General features: G+C 50.5%; 1 protein-coding gene across 1 annotated transcript; it reads left to right on the top strand.

The window, feature by feature from the left end:
* Positions 1–2,470: 2,470 nt before the first annotated feature.
* Positions 2,471–12,435, top strand: LOC102450790 (duodenase-1-like). The gene is made up of 5 exons (XM_006126700.4): positions 2,471–2,652; positions 3,776–3,914; positions 7,775–7,910; positions 8,246–8,500; positions 10,891–12,435. Exons 1-5 carry the CDS (start codon positions 2,574–2,576, stop codon positions 11,035–11,037), a joined length of 756 nt encoding a protein of 251 aa, XP_006126762.3. The 5' UTR covers positions 2,471–2,573; the 3' UTR covers positions 11,038–12,435.
* Positions 12,436–13,574: the final 1,139 nt, after the last annotated feature.

Genomic DNA, 13,574 nt, shown 5'->3' on the forward strand with positions numbered 1-13,574 from the left:
TCTGATAAAACACCAAAGAAAATGATAAGCACGAAAGAAAGAAACAGTTGTCGTTAGCTCTGTGACTCTGGATTGGCACAGCTGGCCCCCGGCCCACCTCCCTGCCAATGTACTTTAGGCCAGAAGACTGGAAAAAAGGCAAATATAATGCCCAAAAAGGGGGAAAAAGACTATCTAGGATGGTACAGACCATCAGAAGATAACAACAGCCATACTGGGTCAGACCAAAGGTCCATCTCGCCCCCTCTAAGCTTGCTTGTCAAATTTCCTGCGTAGCTGCTCCTGTTTCCTTAGGAGAAGGCTTTTTAAGGCTCTGGCATTCTTGAATTCCTATGCCCTCTGGTTAAGGCTTGATGGGCGTTAAAAGGATTCAGTCTCAAAGCCTCAGAGATTCAGGAGAATATTTCATAGCAATATTTTTGGGAATTGAAGATGGCTACCATGCCCCCCTGCTCTCCGTCGGCCTTCTCTGCTCCAGACTAAACAAAGCCAGTTGTTCTTTCCAACGTTCCTCGCAGACCACACATGCCAGACCTTTCGTCTTTTCTCTTGCTCTCCTCTGGCCTTTCTCCCGTTTCTCCACATCTTGCGTGTCGTGCCGTGCCCCCAGCTGGACACAACAATCCAGATGAGTCCCCAGTCAGTGCTGAGTCAAGCAGAAGAATTTCTTCTCGTGCCTTGTTGACAAGTCTCCTAGGAACCCATCCCAGGTTGACGTTGGCTGGTTTTGCAACACAATTATATTGTTGGCTCATACTTACATTGTTGGCTATGATCCCCAACTCATTATCTGCAGTCTTCTTTCCCAGGCAGTCACTTCCTCTTTCATATGTGGGTAACAGGCTGCCCCTTCCAAAGGGCAGGGATTTGCCTTTGTCCTTAGTGCATTGTGTCCTGTTTATTTCAGACCATTTCTCTGGTTTGTTGAGGTTCAACAAGGACAAGTGCAGAGTCCTGTCCTTGGGGTGGAAGAATCCCAAGCATTGGTACAGGCTGGGGACCGACGGGCTAAGCAGCAGTTCAGCATAAACAGGCCTGGGGATTCCAGTGGATGACAAGCTGGAGATGAGCCAACAGGGTGCCCTTGTAGCCAAGAAGTCTAAGGGCATATTGGGGTGCATTAGGAGGAGCATTGCCAGCAGATCTAGAGAAATGATTATTCCCTATTTTACTTCACTGGTGAGGCCACATCTGGAGTATTGCATCCAGTTCTGGGCCCCCCAGTACAGAAAGGATGTGGTTGCATTGGAGAGAGTCCAGTCGAGGGCCATCAAAACGATAAAGGGGCTGGAGCCCCTGACCTACAAGGAGAGGCCGGGGGATTTGAGCTTGTTCAGTCTGCAGACGAGAAGAATGAGAGGGGATTTGAGAGCAGCCTTCAACTCCCTGAAGGGGGTTCCCAAGAGGCTGGAGAGAGGCTGGTCGCAGGGTATGTCTACACTACCACCCTAGTTCGAACTAGGGTGGTAATGTAGGCAACCGGAGTTGCAAATGAAGCCCAGGATTTGAATTTCCCGGGCTTCATTTGCATAAAGCCGGGCGCCGCTATTTTTAAATATCCGCTAGTGTTCATTTATGCAAATGAAGCCCGGGAAATTCAAATCCCGGGCTTCATTGGCAACTCCGGTTGCCTACATTACCACCCTAGTTCGAACTAGGGTGGTAGTGTAGACATACCCGAAGTGGTGCCAGAATGAGGAGCAGTGGGGGAGATCTCAGTTGGAGATTAGGAAAAATGATTTCCCTAGGCAGGTGGGGAAGCGCTGGGCTGGGTTCCCTAGGGCGGGGGTGGAATCTTCATTCCTAGAGGCTTTTAAGTCCCTGCTTGACCAAGCCCTGGCTGGGTTGATTGAGTTGGGTTGGTCCTGCTTTGGGCAGGGGGCTGGACTCGGTGCCTCCTGAGGTCTCTTCCAGCCCTGGGATTCTAATATTCTATGATGGGGTCAAGTTAATGACGGGAGGGCTGAAGAAAACGCCTGGCAGGTTGCCGTTTTTGGCTTCTCCGTAAGACACGGGGAAGGCACCTGAGCTCGGGGTGCAAGGGCCGTCATGCGGAGGCTGCAGGGGACTCTCAAGTGCCACAGGGGAAGTCCGAGCAAAACCCCAGGGGGGAACCTCCAATCCACTGAGAAGGGAGGCCACTGGGTGGGACAGGGAGAGGGATTCATCTGGGCAACCGGCTTCAGGCTCTCCAGCCAGGGTCACGCAGATCAGCAGAATGTACCCTGCTGGCCCAGAACCCCTGTGGATCTAAAGATCCACAGAGACATGGGCAGATTCCTCCATCTGCAGCTGGGAGGCCTCAGCACTGGCCCCAATCCTGGACCAGAGCCAGGAGAACACCACTGCAGGAAGGAAGCACCCGGTGATGCAGGCGGGGATGTGGCAAGAGTTTTCCTCTAGAGGAAACCCTCCCCTTGACACATCACTGCTGGGAATTGCTTGGCAGCTGAGGAGGCAACTTGGCATGTCCCAGGTCGCCTCTTCCGGGGTCCCCTCCCCGCCGCCTGCTCTATATAAACTCCAAGGCTGGGACAGACCCACCAGTCCCGGCGTCTGGATTAGAAGCAAGGATGCTGCTGGTTCTTCTCTTCTCCACGGCCGTCCTCCCGCTCGCTGTGGACTCTCTCCAGCCTGAGCAACCTCATACTGGTGAGTACGGCTGAGCCACCAGTTCATGTCTTGGGCTTTAGTGGGGTTGAGGTGTGGGTTCAAAAACCTGGGCCAAAGCGAGTTTCATCCTCAAATGGATTTCTCTCTCACTGGCATGAAAACCCTAAGAAGACATGGTTCCAACGCTGATCGTTTTTTCCCCTGTGTCTTTTGAATTGTATCCTTCAGTTTGATTTTTCCCCCCTTTTTGGCTTCATTTGGGGTCCCATTCAGGTTTTTTGTCACCGTTATTTTCCTTCGTTAGCTGAATTTTGAAGCTATTTTGATGCAAAATGTGGTTCCGGGGCCGTTTCATTTAATTTTCATTTGCTTTCAGGGGCTTACATCTATCACCCAAAAACTGTCATTTTTATTTTTGGGGTTTGTTTCCATCCCCACCCCAAAATGAGGGGTGTTTTTTTTTCCATTTGATTCCAGGTTGATTTAGAGGCTTTATTACCACTGCTGTAAACATTTGTTTTCAACCAATAATTCACTCCATTTCTACACAAAACATTTCAAAACTAAAAAGTGTGATTTTTTTGTTTCCCACTGCCCAGAACAAAAGCTAATGAATTTTCCCAGGAAAAAAAAAATGTTCCCCCCCATTTTTGCAACCAAAAAAGCCAATCTGGGGAGGCCCCAAAGTTGCATTGTTTTGCAAATTTGTCAGTCGCTTAAAAACCTTTCCCTCGCTTTAGAGGTGAGACCTGGGTAGTTGGGGACCGCGAGTGATGCAGCCCACATCAGGGTAGTGGAGAAGAATTAGGTGCCAGGAGATGGGACTATGGGCTTGGGGAGATGATAGGGAACCCCTGGTCTAGTTCATTAAGTGGGGAGATGGCCATGGGGTGGCCCCACAGCCCAACGAATAGCTGGATGGCTCTGGATGTATGGACAGGTTCATGCAAGAAGATGTAGATTATAGCGGGGATGGGATAGACAGAATGGACTGGTGGAGGCCAAGCTGAGCAGGACTCCGAGATGCTGATCCCGTGTTGAGGCCAGGATGTGGGCCCAAGGGGCTGACCCAAGCCAGCAGAGATACTGAGGGATGAGGGTCTGGGTTCCACTTGTCTCCTGGTCCAGCCTCTCTTCTGACCCCCTCCCTGTTTCTCCCCAGCTCGAGTTATCAGCGGCCACGAAGCCTCGCCCAGGCCCTACATGGCCTATGTGCAAATCGGCTCCTCAGGAAGCTGCGGTGGGTTCCTGATCCGGGAGGACGTGGTGTTGACGGCGGCTCATTGCAACTGCAACCTAGGGTAAGACATGCCCCTTTCCCCCCTCCTAGTGGCCCCCGAAAAGGACCCATGCCAAGTGCCATTTCCCGCCTGCTGGGCCAATCATTCTCCCAGTAGGGGGCGCCATCCCTGATCCGACCCGAGGCTGGGAGTAAGCCCTGTTTCCCATTCTCCATCCCCTGAGCAATATGTTGACCAAAGACTAGACATATATGGAACATGAAAATTGTGAATTTCCCCAGGTGTCTTTTCGATGTCAGAGCCCAAACCCACTAAACACTACCTGCCCTTCCGGGAGAACATTCCAGCTGATGATTATTTTCAGTCGTATAACAACAACTCCTGTCACTAAGTCCACTCAGTGGCAACCTAGTGTCTTCTCAGGTCTTTTCCCTCAGCCGTTACTTCTCAAACTCTCGGCACTCGGTTGTTCTTAGCCAATCAAGAACTCTCCCAGTTGACTTTGGGGATTTGAAATCTTCCGAACAGAATCATCTTCTAGGCAATTGATATACATCAGGGATGGAACTTAATGGTTTTACCAGAGGTGGATCCAATCCTCAGGGTTTCCTGCTACCTTCGCTTATGATCCTCAGCCATCTATCCTTTTGTGCATCTAGCACATTTCTCATGCTGCCTGTCATTCATTCTCCAAGCACGAAAGACACCCTTTGCCTTGTTCTCCACAAATGTGGTTCTTGATAGTTCTCATTTGAAGGTCTCCTGAAGTCTCTTCCGGCTCTATGATTCTATGGTATCAACCATCAAGAGCATTCCCCTCGAGTTATCATTAGATGTTCTCGTAGGGTCCTCGATATGGGGTTGGGCTACATTACCACGGGAGATTGACCTAAATTAGAATCATAGAACACTAGAACTGGAAGGAACCTCGAGAGGTCATCGAGTCCAGTCCCCTGCCCTCAAGGCAAGACCAAGCACTGTCTAGATCATCCCTGACAAGTTATTCAACTGCAGCCACATAGACAACATAGCTGAAGCCAACAGACTTCAATCTACTTTCCCACAGGGCTTCACTGTGGTGTGCTGATGGGAGATATTCTCCCGTAAACTCCCCTTCTGTGTCTCGTTGAGGTGGAGAAACGTAGTCAACAGGAGAGCAATTGTCAACCGATTTATTGCATCTATGCTAGACCCCTGGATCGATTGCTGCTGTGTTGATCCGGCATGTAGTGAAGACATTGCCTTAGGTTACATCTACACTACACACTTATTTTGGAAGAAGCTATTCCAGAAGAAATACTCTGAAATAGCTTATTTCAAAATAGCATGTCTACGCTACAGGGAAGCCTGGAAATTAGTCTAATATGAACGCACTACCTCGATTTAGCACCCCAGGGAGCTCTGAGGAGTACTTACTGTGAATGGCCTGGGGGAGGAGCTATTTGAAATAACAGCAGTGGAGCGATCCCGCTACCGCTATTCCGAGATAACTATTTCAGAAGAGGCGTTATTCCTTGTGGAATGAGGTTCACAGAATCCGGAGGAATCCGCCCATTATTTCAACATTATTTTGAAATAATGGAACTGCTGTGTAGATGCTTGCAAAGTTATTTTGGAATAGTGTCCATTATTCCAAAATAACGCGTTGTAGACTCATCCTTAGCCACAGGAAGCAGAAAAAGACAAGGAGCCTGGGTAGGTAAAAATCCATGGTATGGTTCTTTCAGGTCTCAGTAGGCTAAGAACGGCGTTAAGAAGGGAACACCCAAGACTGTGATGAAAGGAAGACAAAACAATACAATCTCTGCTGTCAACTTTCACCACTTCCTCTCACCTCCCGCTAACCCCGGAGGGGGGAAGGGTCTATCTAGAGGGGCTGGGCCAAATATCTCTGGACCCTTCTGGACTTCCATATCTTTTGTGATGCACTCAGCAACCACTTCTGTCCCACACGGTGACCTTTCCTCCAGGGTCATCGGCTCAGCCAGGGCTACTTTCTGCTACTTTCTTGCACACCAGTAGATGGCGGTGGTGCACCAAAACTCCTTGAGCCTTTTCTTATTTGAATATTTCTGCCCAGCGTAGTCATCTCGGATTCCACCCTCCTCCCTCTTTGTAACTAACTCCGCACAGTGCCTCTCGGGATATTTGCGGTGGATATCCACCATCTTCATCTCATGTCTCCATACGTGGCCCAGCTATGGTGGTACGGCAGAGATCAACGAAAGCATATTGTCTTCCAGTTCGCACTGATCCAAGAGCAGACACGTCTGAGTGAGTCAAGGATGGAGTCTCAGCCTTCAGCTTCTATTTTTCATACCTGTCAGGTGGTTTCACCCTGACTCTTAATGATCATAGGACCACAGAACACTAGAAGCAGAAGGGTCCTTGAGAAGTCACCAAATCCAGTCCCTTGCCCTCATAGAAGGACCAAGCACCATCTAAATCATCCCCGACAGGTGTCTGTCCAACCAGCTCAAATATTTCCAGGGATGGAGATCCCACAACCTCCCTTGGCAACTTATTCCAGTGTTGAACCACCCTGGCAGGTAGGAAGTTTTTCCTAATGTCCAACCTAAATGTCCCTTGCTGCAATTGAAGCCCGTTGCTTCTTGTCCTATCCTCAGAGGCCAAGAAGAGCAATTTTTCCTCCCTCCTCCTTGTAGCACTGTTTTAGATACTTGATATTGTAAAATTTAATATTTCAAAGATACCCTCAAGTGAGTATCTTAGGGGTTTTCTTTCTTGCAATCAAATCAAAGATTTCTAGATTTCAAGATCGTTGTATGATCTTCTGCAAAACAGGCCAGAGAATTTGCTTCTCATAGTTCCTACTGATGTACACCAGGGCTACGTCTACACTGGCACCCTTTTCCGGAAATGCTTAAAACAGAACAGCAAAAGTGTTCCAGAAAAGTGTCCATGCCAATGTTGACGATCAGGGCTTTTTTGTGGAAAAGCAATCTGTGCTGTCTACACTGGCCCTTTTCCGGAACAGTTTTCCGGAAAAGGACTTTTGCCCGAACAGGAGCAGCATAGTTTTCCCGGAAAAACACTGATGATTTTACATTGGATCATCAGTGCTTTTCCGGAAATTCAAGGGGCCAGTGTAGACAGTGGCAAGTTATTCCGGAAAAGCGACTTATTTTCCGGAATAAGTGGCCAGTGTAGACACAGCCCAGATGTTTTCAAAAAGCCAACCTTGATTAAAACTGGCCAGCGATGGACAACCCACCATGACCTTTGGCAAATTGTCCCACTGGTTTGCTACTGTCCCCGTTAAAAATTCGTACCATGAAACAATCATCGAGAAAGGAAAACAAACAGAATCCTTGATAGACCCTTGGAATTTGAACTGAATTGAGCTTGAGTTTCTCCATGTAAGGCGGGTTTCCCTCTTTCGATCCGACTCCTGGTTTGTCAGTGACCTCTCTCCAATATATCAATGACTTTCTTGAGAGACGGACAACAGAGCTGGATGATCGGTAACACCGAATAGGAGAGCAGGGCACCGGTCAGTCTTTTAGCATCTCTTTGGCCAACAAGGAGAGGGAGAAAGTCTAGCCATAAGGAGATGGTCTCTGTGTTACTCAGTCACAGAGCTTTATGTAGAAATTGTCACCAGCCAGCAATGTTCTCCCTCTATTTTTTCCATGCATGTGTGGAATAATTTTATATATGCACCCAAGCATGTGTAAATGTGCACCACCGAGATAAACACCAAGGGAGCTGTGGGAACTCTGCTAATCAGCTGGGCAACATTTCACTCTCTCCTGAATGGCTATAAAATGACCAGCTTAGAGGGAACACTGCAGGACAAGAGCAGGGATGGAGTCCCTCCACAAGGGGATGTGGCATCCCCATCCTGCTCCCCACAAGACCTAATGCCCCTTCGTTCCCCTCCCCCTTGTCTTTTCCAGTCACATCTTTGTCTATCTGGGTGTTAAAGACTTTATGAAGCCAGGACAGGACTGGCAACGGATCCGGGTTCGTCGCTGGGTCCAGCACCCCGACTTCAACAACGAGAACTATGACAATGACATCATGCTGCTGAAGGTACCGCCCCCTGTGACCTCACACTACTAGGGCACCACCCCCATCCCATCATCCCATCCCATCCCCCAACCCCAGTGACCTCACACTGCTGCAGGTACCGCCCCCATCCCATCCCCCACCCCCAGTGACCTCACACAGCAGGTTCCACCTTCATCACATGACCCCACCTGGAGTGACCTCCCACTTCGAGGGTACTGCTCCCAGCCCCTCACCCTGCCTCCCGTCCACCAACACTCATTCCCTGGACAGAGAGCCAGGCTCCGGCTGGCTGGTGTTGCCCTACAGCATTTCGGAACCTGCCCTGATCCAGGTCCACTCTCTATTGTCCCCGGCAGATGACACACGGTGCGGATCTGAACGAATGGGTAGGGACCATTCCCCTGCCGGAGGCCAACGACCACCTCCTCCCAGGCGCCAAGTGCAGCGTGGCCGGGTGGGGTCGGACCGGCGTGAACACCAGCACCGACAGGCTGCAGGAGGCGGAGCAGGAGGTGGTGTTGGGGGATTTGTGCCAAAAGCAGTACCGGCATTACAACCCCACCACAATGCTGTGCGCCGGAAACTCCCAAACCAACGAATCAGCATACCAGGTACATATCCCCCTCCCCACCACTGGAGGAGCAGCAAGGTTGTGGGAGGTTGTGGACTCTCCATCTCTGGACATATTGAAGAACAGGTTGGATAAATTTCTATCAGGGATGGTCTAGACGGTATTTGGTCCTGCCATGAGGGCAAGGGACTGGACTCGACATCCCTTCCGGTTCTAGTGTTCTACGATTCTAAAGTTCTCCAGGGAAAAGAGCTGGGGGAAACCAATATGGCCATGCCCCTGGGACGATTCACTTCCCCAAGGAAGCATCCCATGGTGCATCACGGGAAATACAGCCAGCCAGGGAGACCAGCACCTAGGAGGTCCAAGCTGCTCAGGGTGGAAACGGGTTCAAATTTAAGTGGGGTTCCTGCGCCTATGAACATGTCGCAAAAGTTGCTGATGTGAGCTGGGGGCTCATCCGTTGGTAACCACAGGGGGAGAACGAGTCACAGGATGACTACAGGACACCTGTGGCCCACGTCCACACCCAGAAGAAAGGCCGAGGTGCTCCTACGATGGAGCAGGCGAGGTGCCTCCAGTAGAGAGAAGGCTCTGGACAGATCTCAGCAGGAACTTGGTGTAAAAATCTGGGCAGTCCCATTCCAGGAAGAGGGATCTCGGCTGTAGTAGGGGCGAAGAGTGGATGGAACTGTCTGGAGAACGGGTCTAAGGAGAGGGAAGAAATCACCTGGGCTAGGTTAGCCTAAATTCATCCTGAGAGGGGTCTGATCGGGCTATAAATACACCAGAATGGAGAGGACTCGGCAGAGGGAAATGAAGATAGAAATTAAAGGAGCAATGGGCTCACATTGCAGTGGGGCAGGTCTAGGTTGGATATTAGGAAAAACCATTTCCCTTCGAGGGCAGGGAAGCAGTGGAATGGGTTCCCTAGAGAGGGGGTGGAATCTCCATCCCTCAAGGTGTTAAAGTCCTGGCTTGACTAAGCCCTGGCTGGGATCATTGAGTTGGGGTCAGTCCTGCTTTGGGCAGGGGGCTGGACTCGGTGACCCCTGAAGTCTATGCCTGCCCTATGATTCCGTGATTCCATAAAGGATAAATCATACACCTCTAATTGATTCCATTAGAATTCACCTCCCTCCATTTAACAACCTAAAGACACCGGGTTTAACAGACTAAAAGGGTATGTCTACACTAGCCACCCTAGTTCCGACTAGGCTAATGTAGTCATTCGAACATGCAAATGAAGCCTGGGATTTAAATATCCCGGGCTTCATTTGCATGTTCCCGGGTGCCGCCATTTTTAAATGACCCGTAGTTCGAACTACCTGCCCGTGGCTACATGCAGCACGGGCTAGATAATTCCAACTAAAGCTCCTAATTCCAACTACCGTTACTCCTTCTGCAATGAGGAGTAACGGTAGTTCGAATTAAGAATGTTAATTTGAACTACCTAGCCTGTGCCGCGTGTAGCCGCGGGCAGGTAGTTCAAGCTACTGGGTATTTAAAAATGGCAGCGCCCGGGAACATGCAAATGAAGCCTGGGATATTTAAATCCCGGGACTCATTTGCAAGTTCAAATGACTATATAACTACCCTCGTCCAAACTAGGGTGGCTAGTGTAGACATACCCAAAGTGAATTAAGTCAATTAACCAAGTGCACGGGAATAAATAAAATGTGTCACCCTGGCATTTAAGCCGGCCCCCAGTTATTCTGTCATCCCTCTGGATCTCAGCGCCCAAACACTGGCTAGTATCCATGTGCTGGGAGACCAGCAGCTGGAGAGGAGACAGCCCTGGGCAGGAGGTGGTGTTGCTTGGACTGATGCACACACAACTGCACAATCCCTCTGTCTCTGGAGCAGGCCCCACCAGACACCAGCAGCTCTGGGGCCCTGAGCAGCTCCCTTGGCCACTCTCCGGCCCCACAGTCAGCCTGAAGCACTTTGCCAACAGCCCCGGTGACTTCCAGCACCTTCTCTGCAGGCCTCTCTCCTCTAGGGACAATGGCCACCGGCCCCTGGCCTGGAAATGGCCCCTCCCACTCTCTCCCTGCACTGCTTGGGAGAGAGCAAAAGTTTCCCTCCTTTTCTCCCAAGGCATCCTGGGAGTTGTAGTCTGTAGGCTGGATGGCAGAACCAAGGACCCTCCCAGGCAAAGTCGGTGGCTCCTACAGCAATGGAGGCCCATGCACAACTAGGGAAAAACAGCTTAACATTTTGCAGAACGGATTCCAAATGAAATGTTTCAGGCCCTTTTAGGAGAAACATTCTGATTTGAGTGGGACAATCCTGAAATGGAAAAAAAACACCCTTTCGATTTCCTGCAAGGGAAAAGGGAAAACGGATGGTTTTCTATGGAAAATTTCAATTGTATAGAAATTGCCTTTTCTGTTGGTTGATCACTGATGTTTTTCACCTTCCTGGCAGGGTGATTCCGGCGGGCCCCTGGTGTGCAATGGGACTGTCCGTGGCATCGTCTCCAGTGGCGATCTGAATGGGCACCCCCCCAGCATCTACACGAGAATCTCCCACTTCATCCCCTGGGTCAATGAAATGCTGCAGAAACTGAGTTAAAGGCGTCCTTCCCCTTGACAAGGCAAATTTTGCCCCCGGGGGATTTGTGTCTACGTGGGACCCAAGATGCTTTAGATCACAGTATTTTATATTTTAGTGTGAGAGAAATGTAGCAAAGGGCTCAGTTCTGAGATCCTTGAGCACCTAGCAATGCCCCGTCAATGTCGGAAACTTTATTCTGTTCTCTTGTTTCTCCACACGGCTGGTCAACATTCGGGACCATGAGGGTACTCGGGTTGGGAGCAGAATTGGACAATGGAGTCTGGGGTTGGCTTTGCTGTGCTCCAGTTGATTCACAAGGAATAGCTCAAGTCCTGTTTCCCTGACCACGGATGGAACCAAACAGCAGCAGACAGCGCCTCTGTTCACAGTCCGAAGCCCGCCTCTCCAGTCAAGACTCTGTGCCCAAAAAGCCACCGCTCTTAGCTGTTTCTCAGGGCCGCGGTACTGTGTCCCCCAGCTTGGTCAGCCTGGCTTTTTACTTTGCATCTGTCTCTCTTCTAGCCCCAGGTCGCCCTGCACCAGACCCACATACTCCACTACCCCAGAACAACATTTGGTGGCAACTTTTCCTTCTGAGTCATTAGAATTCCCCCCATAGGTACAGGGTTTTCCCATCAGCCTAGAGGATTCTGGAGCAAGGGTGACAAGTATCGAAAGGGTAGCCATATGAGACTGTATCCAACTGTGTCCTGGGACAATAGAACATAAGAGCAGCCATACCGGGTCAGACCAAAAGTCCATCTAGCCCAGTATCCTGTCTGCTGACAGTGACTAATGCCAGGTGACCCAGAGGGAGGGAATCCTCATGCCATCCCTCCTCTATCACCCACCTCCAGAGAAACAGAGGCTGGGGACACCATTCCTACCCATCCTGGCTAGTAGCCATTGATGGACCTTACCTCTGAATTTATCTAGTTCTTTCTTGAACCCTTAAAGTCCTGGCCTTCACAACCTCCTCTGGCAAGGAGTTCCACAGGTTGACTGTGCGCTGTGTGAAGAAAAACGTCCTTTGGTTTGTTTCATTCCATTGGGTGTCCCCTTAGGGTCCTTAAAGACTAACAGATTTATTTGGGCATAAACTTTTGTGGGACAAAAAGCCACGTTGTAAGCGGCATGGAACTAGACTGGAATTTTCCCTGTTGAATTATATAAGCCCTCTACAAATGTTGACCGTTTTTATATCCGTTATATTCTTCAGGAGTTTTCTACCCTCCAAATCCCTAATCACCCCTTGTCATTTTATTATTTATGATTCCGAGCCAAAGGACGGGAACCCTGGCAGTATTGCGGAGTGATTCTGGGGCCAAAACAAAGAATTGTGTGTTTCCAAATATTTGGGGGGAAAAAAACAGACACTTGTTCGAAAAAGAAACAGTCGAAACGGGGGGGGCGGGGGGGGGGGAGAAGCACTTTTTAATAAAAACTGTCTTGTTTGAACAATTCTCTCTACCGTCTCCCTCCTGGATTGGATGTTGTTGAAGTGTATGATCCCGGACCGAGCCTACATGTGTATGAGCATCTGAGCCCCTAGCTCCTCCAGTTAGGGCATCTCAACATGTGTAGGGTCATTAGCTTCAAATGGGGAAACTGAGGCACAGAGAGGGGCCATAACTTCTCCAAGGTCACCCACTCGCAGAGCTGGGAACACAACCTAGCCGGCTGGAGGCGCAGCCCCGTGCGCTCATCACTACGCCATACTGCTCCCCGGCAGCACACAGCACGTCGGTCAGGGCAGTCGCAGGAAAGGCAGCCCCATAGCTCCTCCCCCCAAACTGCTTGTTAACATCAGCGGCTGTCTCCTCTCCTCTGTGGTTTTCAGGGGCCTGACACAAATGCCCCCGGGTGAACAGGAACAGCTAGGGAAGGCCACAACTGTGTGTCAGACAGTGACCACAATCCAGAGATGCCGAACTGGTCGAAGGCCCCCATATCATTCCACATCCCTGAACCAGACAGACCCCTGCCATGGGGCCGGATCAGAGATGTCTTCATAGGGCAAAGACCCCCATGTCAGTACATCCCCCATGGCAGGGCTGGTGTCAGGTTCACCAATGCTGCAGCCTCTCCCTGCCCCAGTGCCCCTAGTTTTACAGCACTGCCTCCGCTCAGTTTTGCCCCACCAGTGTGTGTGTGTGTGTGTGGGGGGGGGGGGGGGGATCATGGTTCTGCATGCTCACTGTGTGGAGAGTCCCAGTTCACTCTGAGCCACACAATATCCTGTGTAGGGCCCCAAGTCTCCAGGACACCACCTTGGTTTGGAGCAGGGGGGGGGGCTATGTGTTGGGCTGGGTTCGAGAAGGCTACATCAGCTGGATTCACACGCAAGGGTGTGGCTGGACCAAGCTCACCCAGCACCCCAGATCGCTCCCCACACCAGCCCCAGAGGTGTCGGTATTTTCCACTCTTCCAGGAGCTCATCTCATGAGAACTTCAGCTGGGACACTGGAGTGACTCTGGTTTGGGTGTCCCACCTGAGACATGGTGTTTAGTCAGGACTGTCAGAGACCCAGAATCCCATCCTAGGATCCTAGAAC

Source organism: Pelodiscus sinensis, chromosome 30, assembly GCF_052426305.1.
Source record: "Pelodiscus sinensis isolate ZL-2025 chromosome 30, ASM5242630v1, whole genome shotgun sequence".
NCBI lineage: Eukaryota > Metazoa > Chordata > Testudines > Trionychidae > Pelodiscus > Pelodiscus sinensis.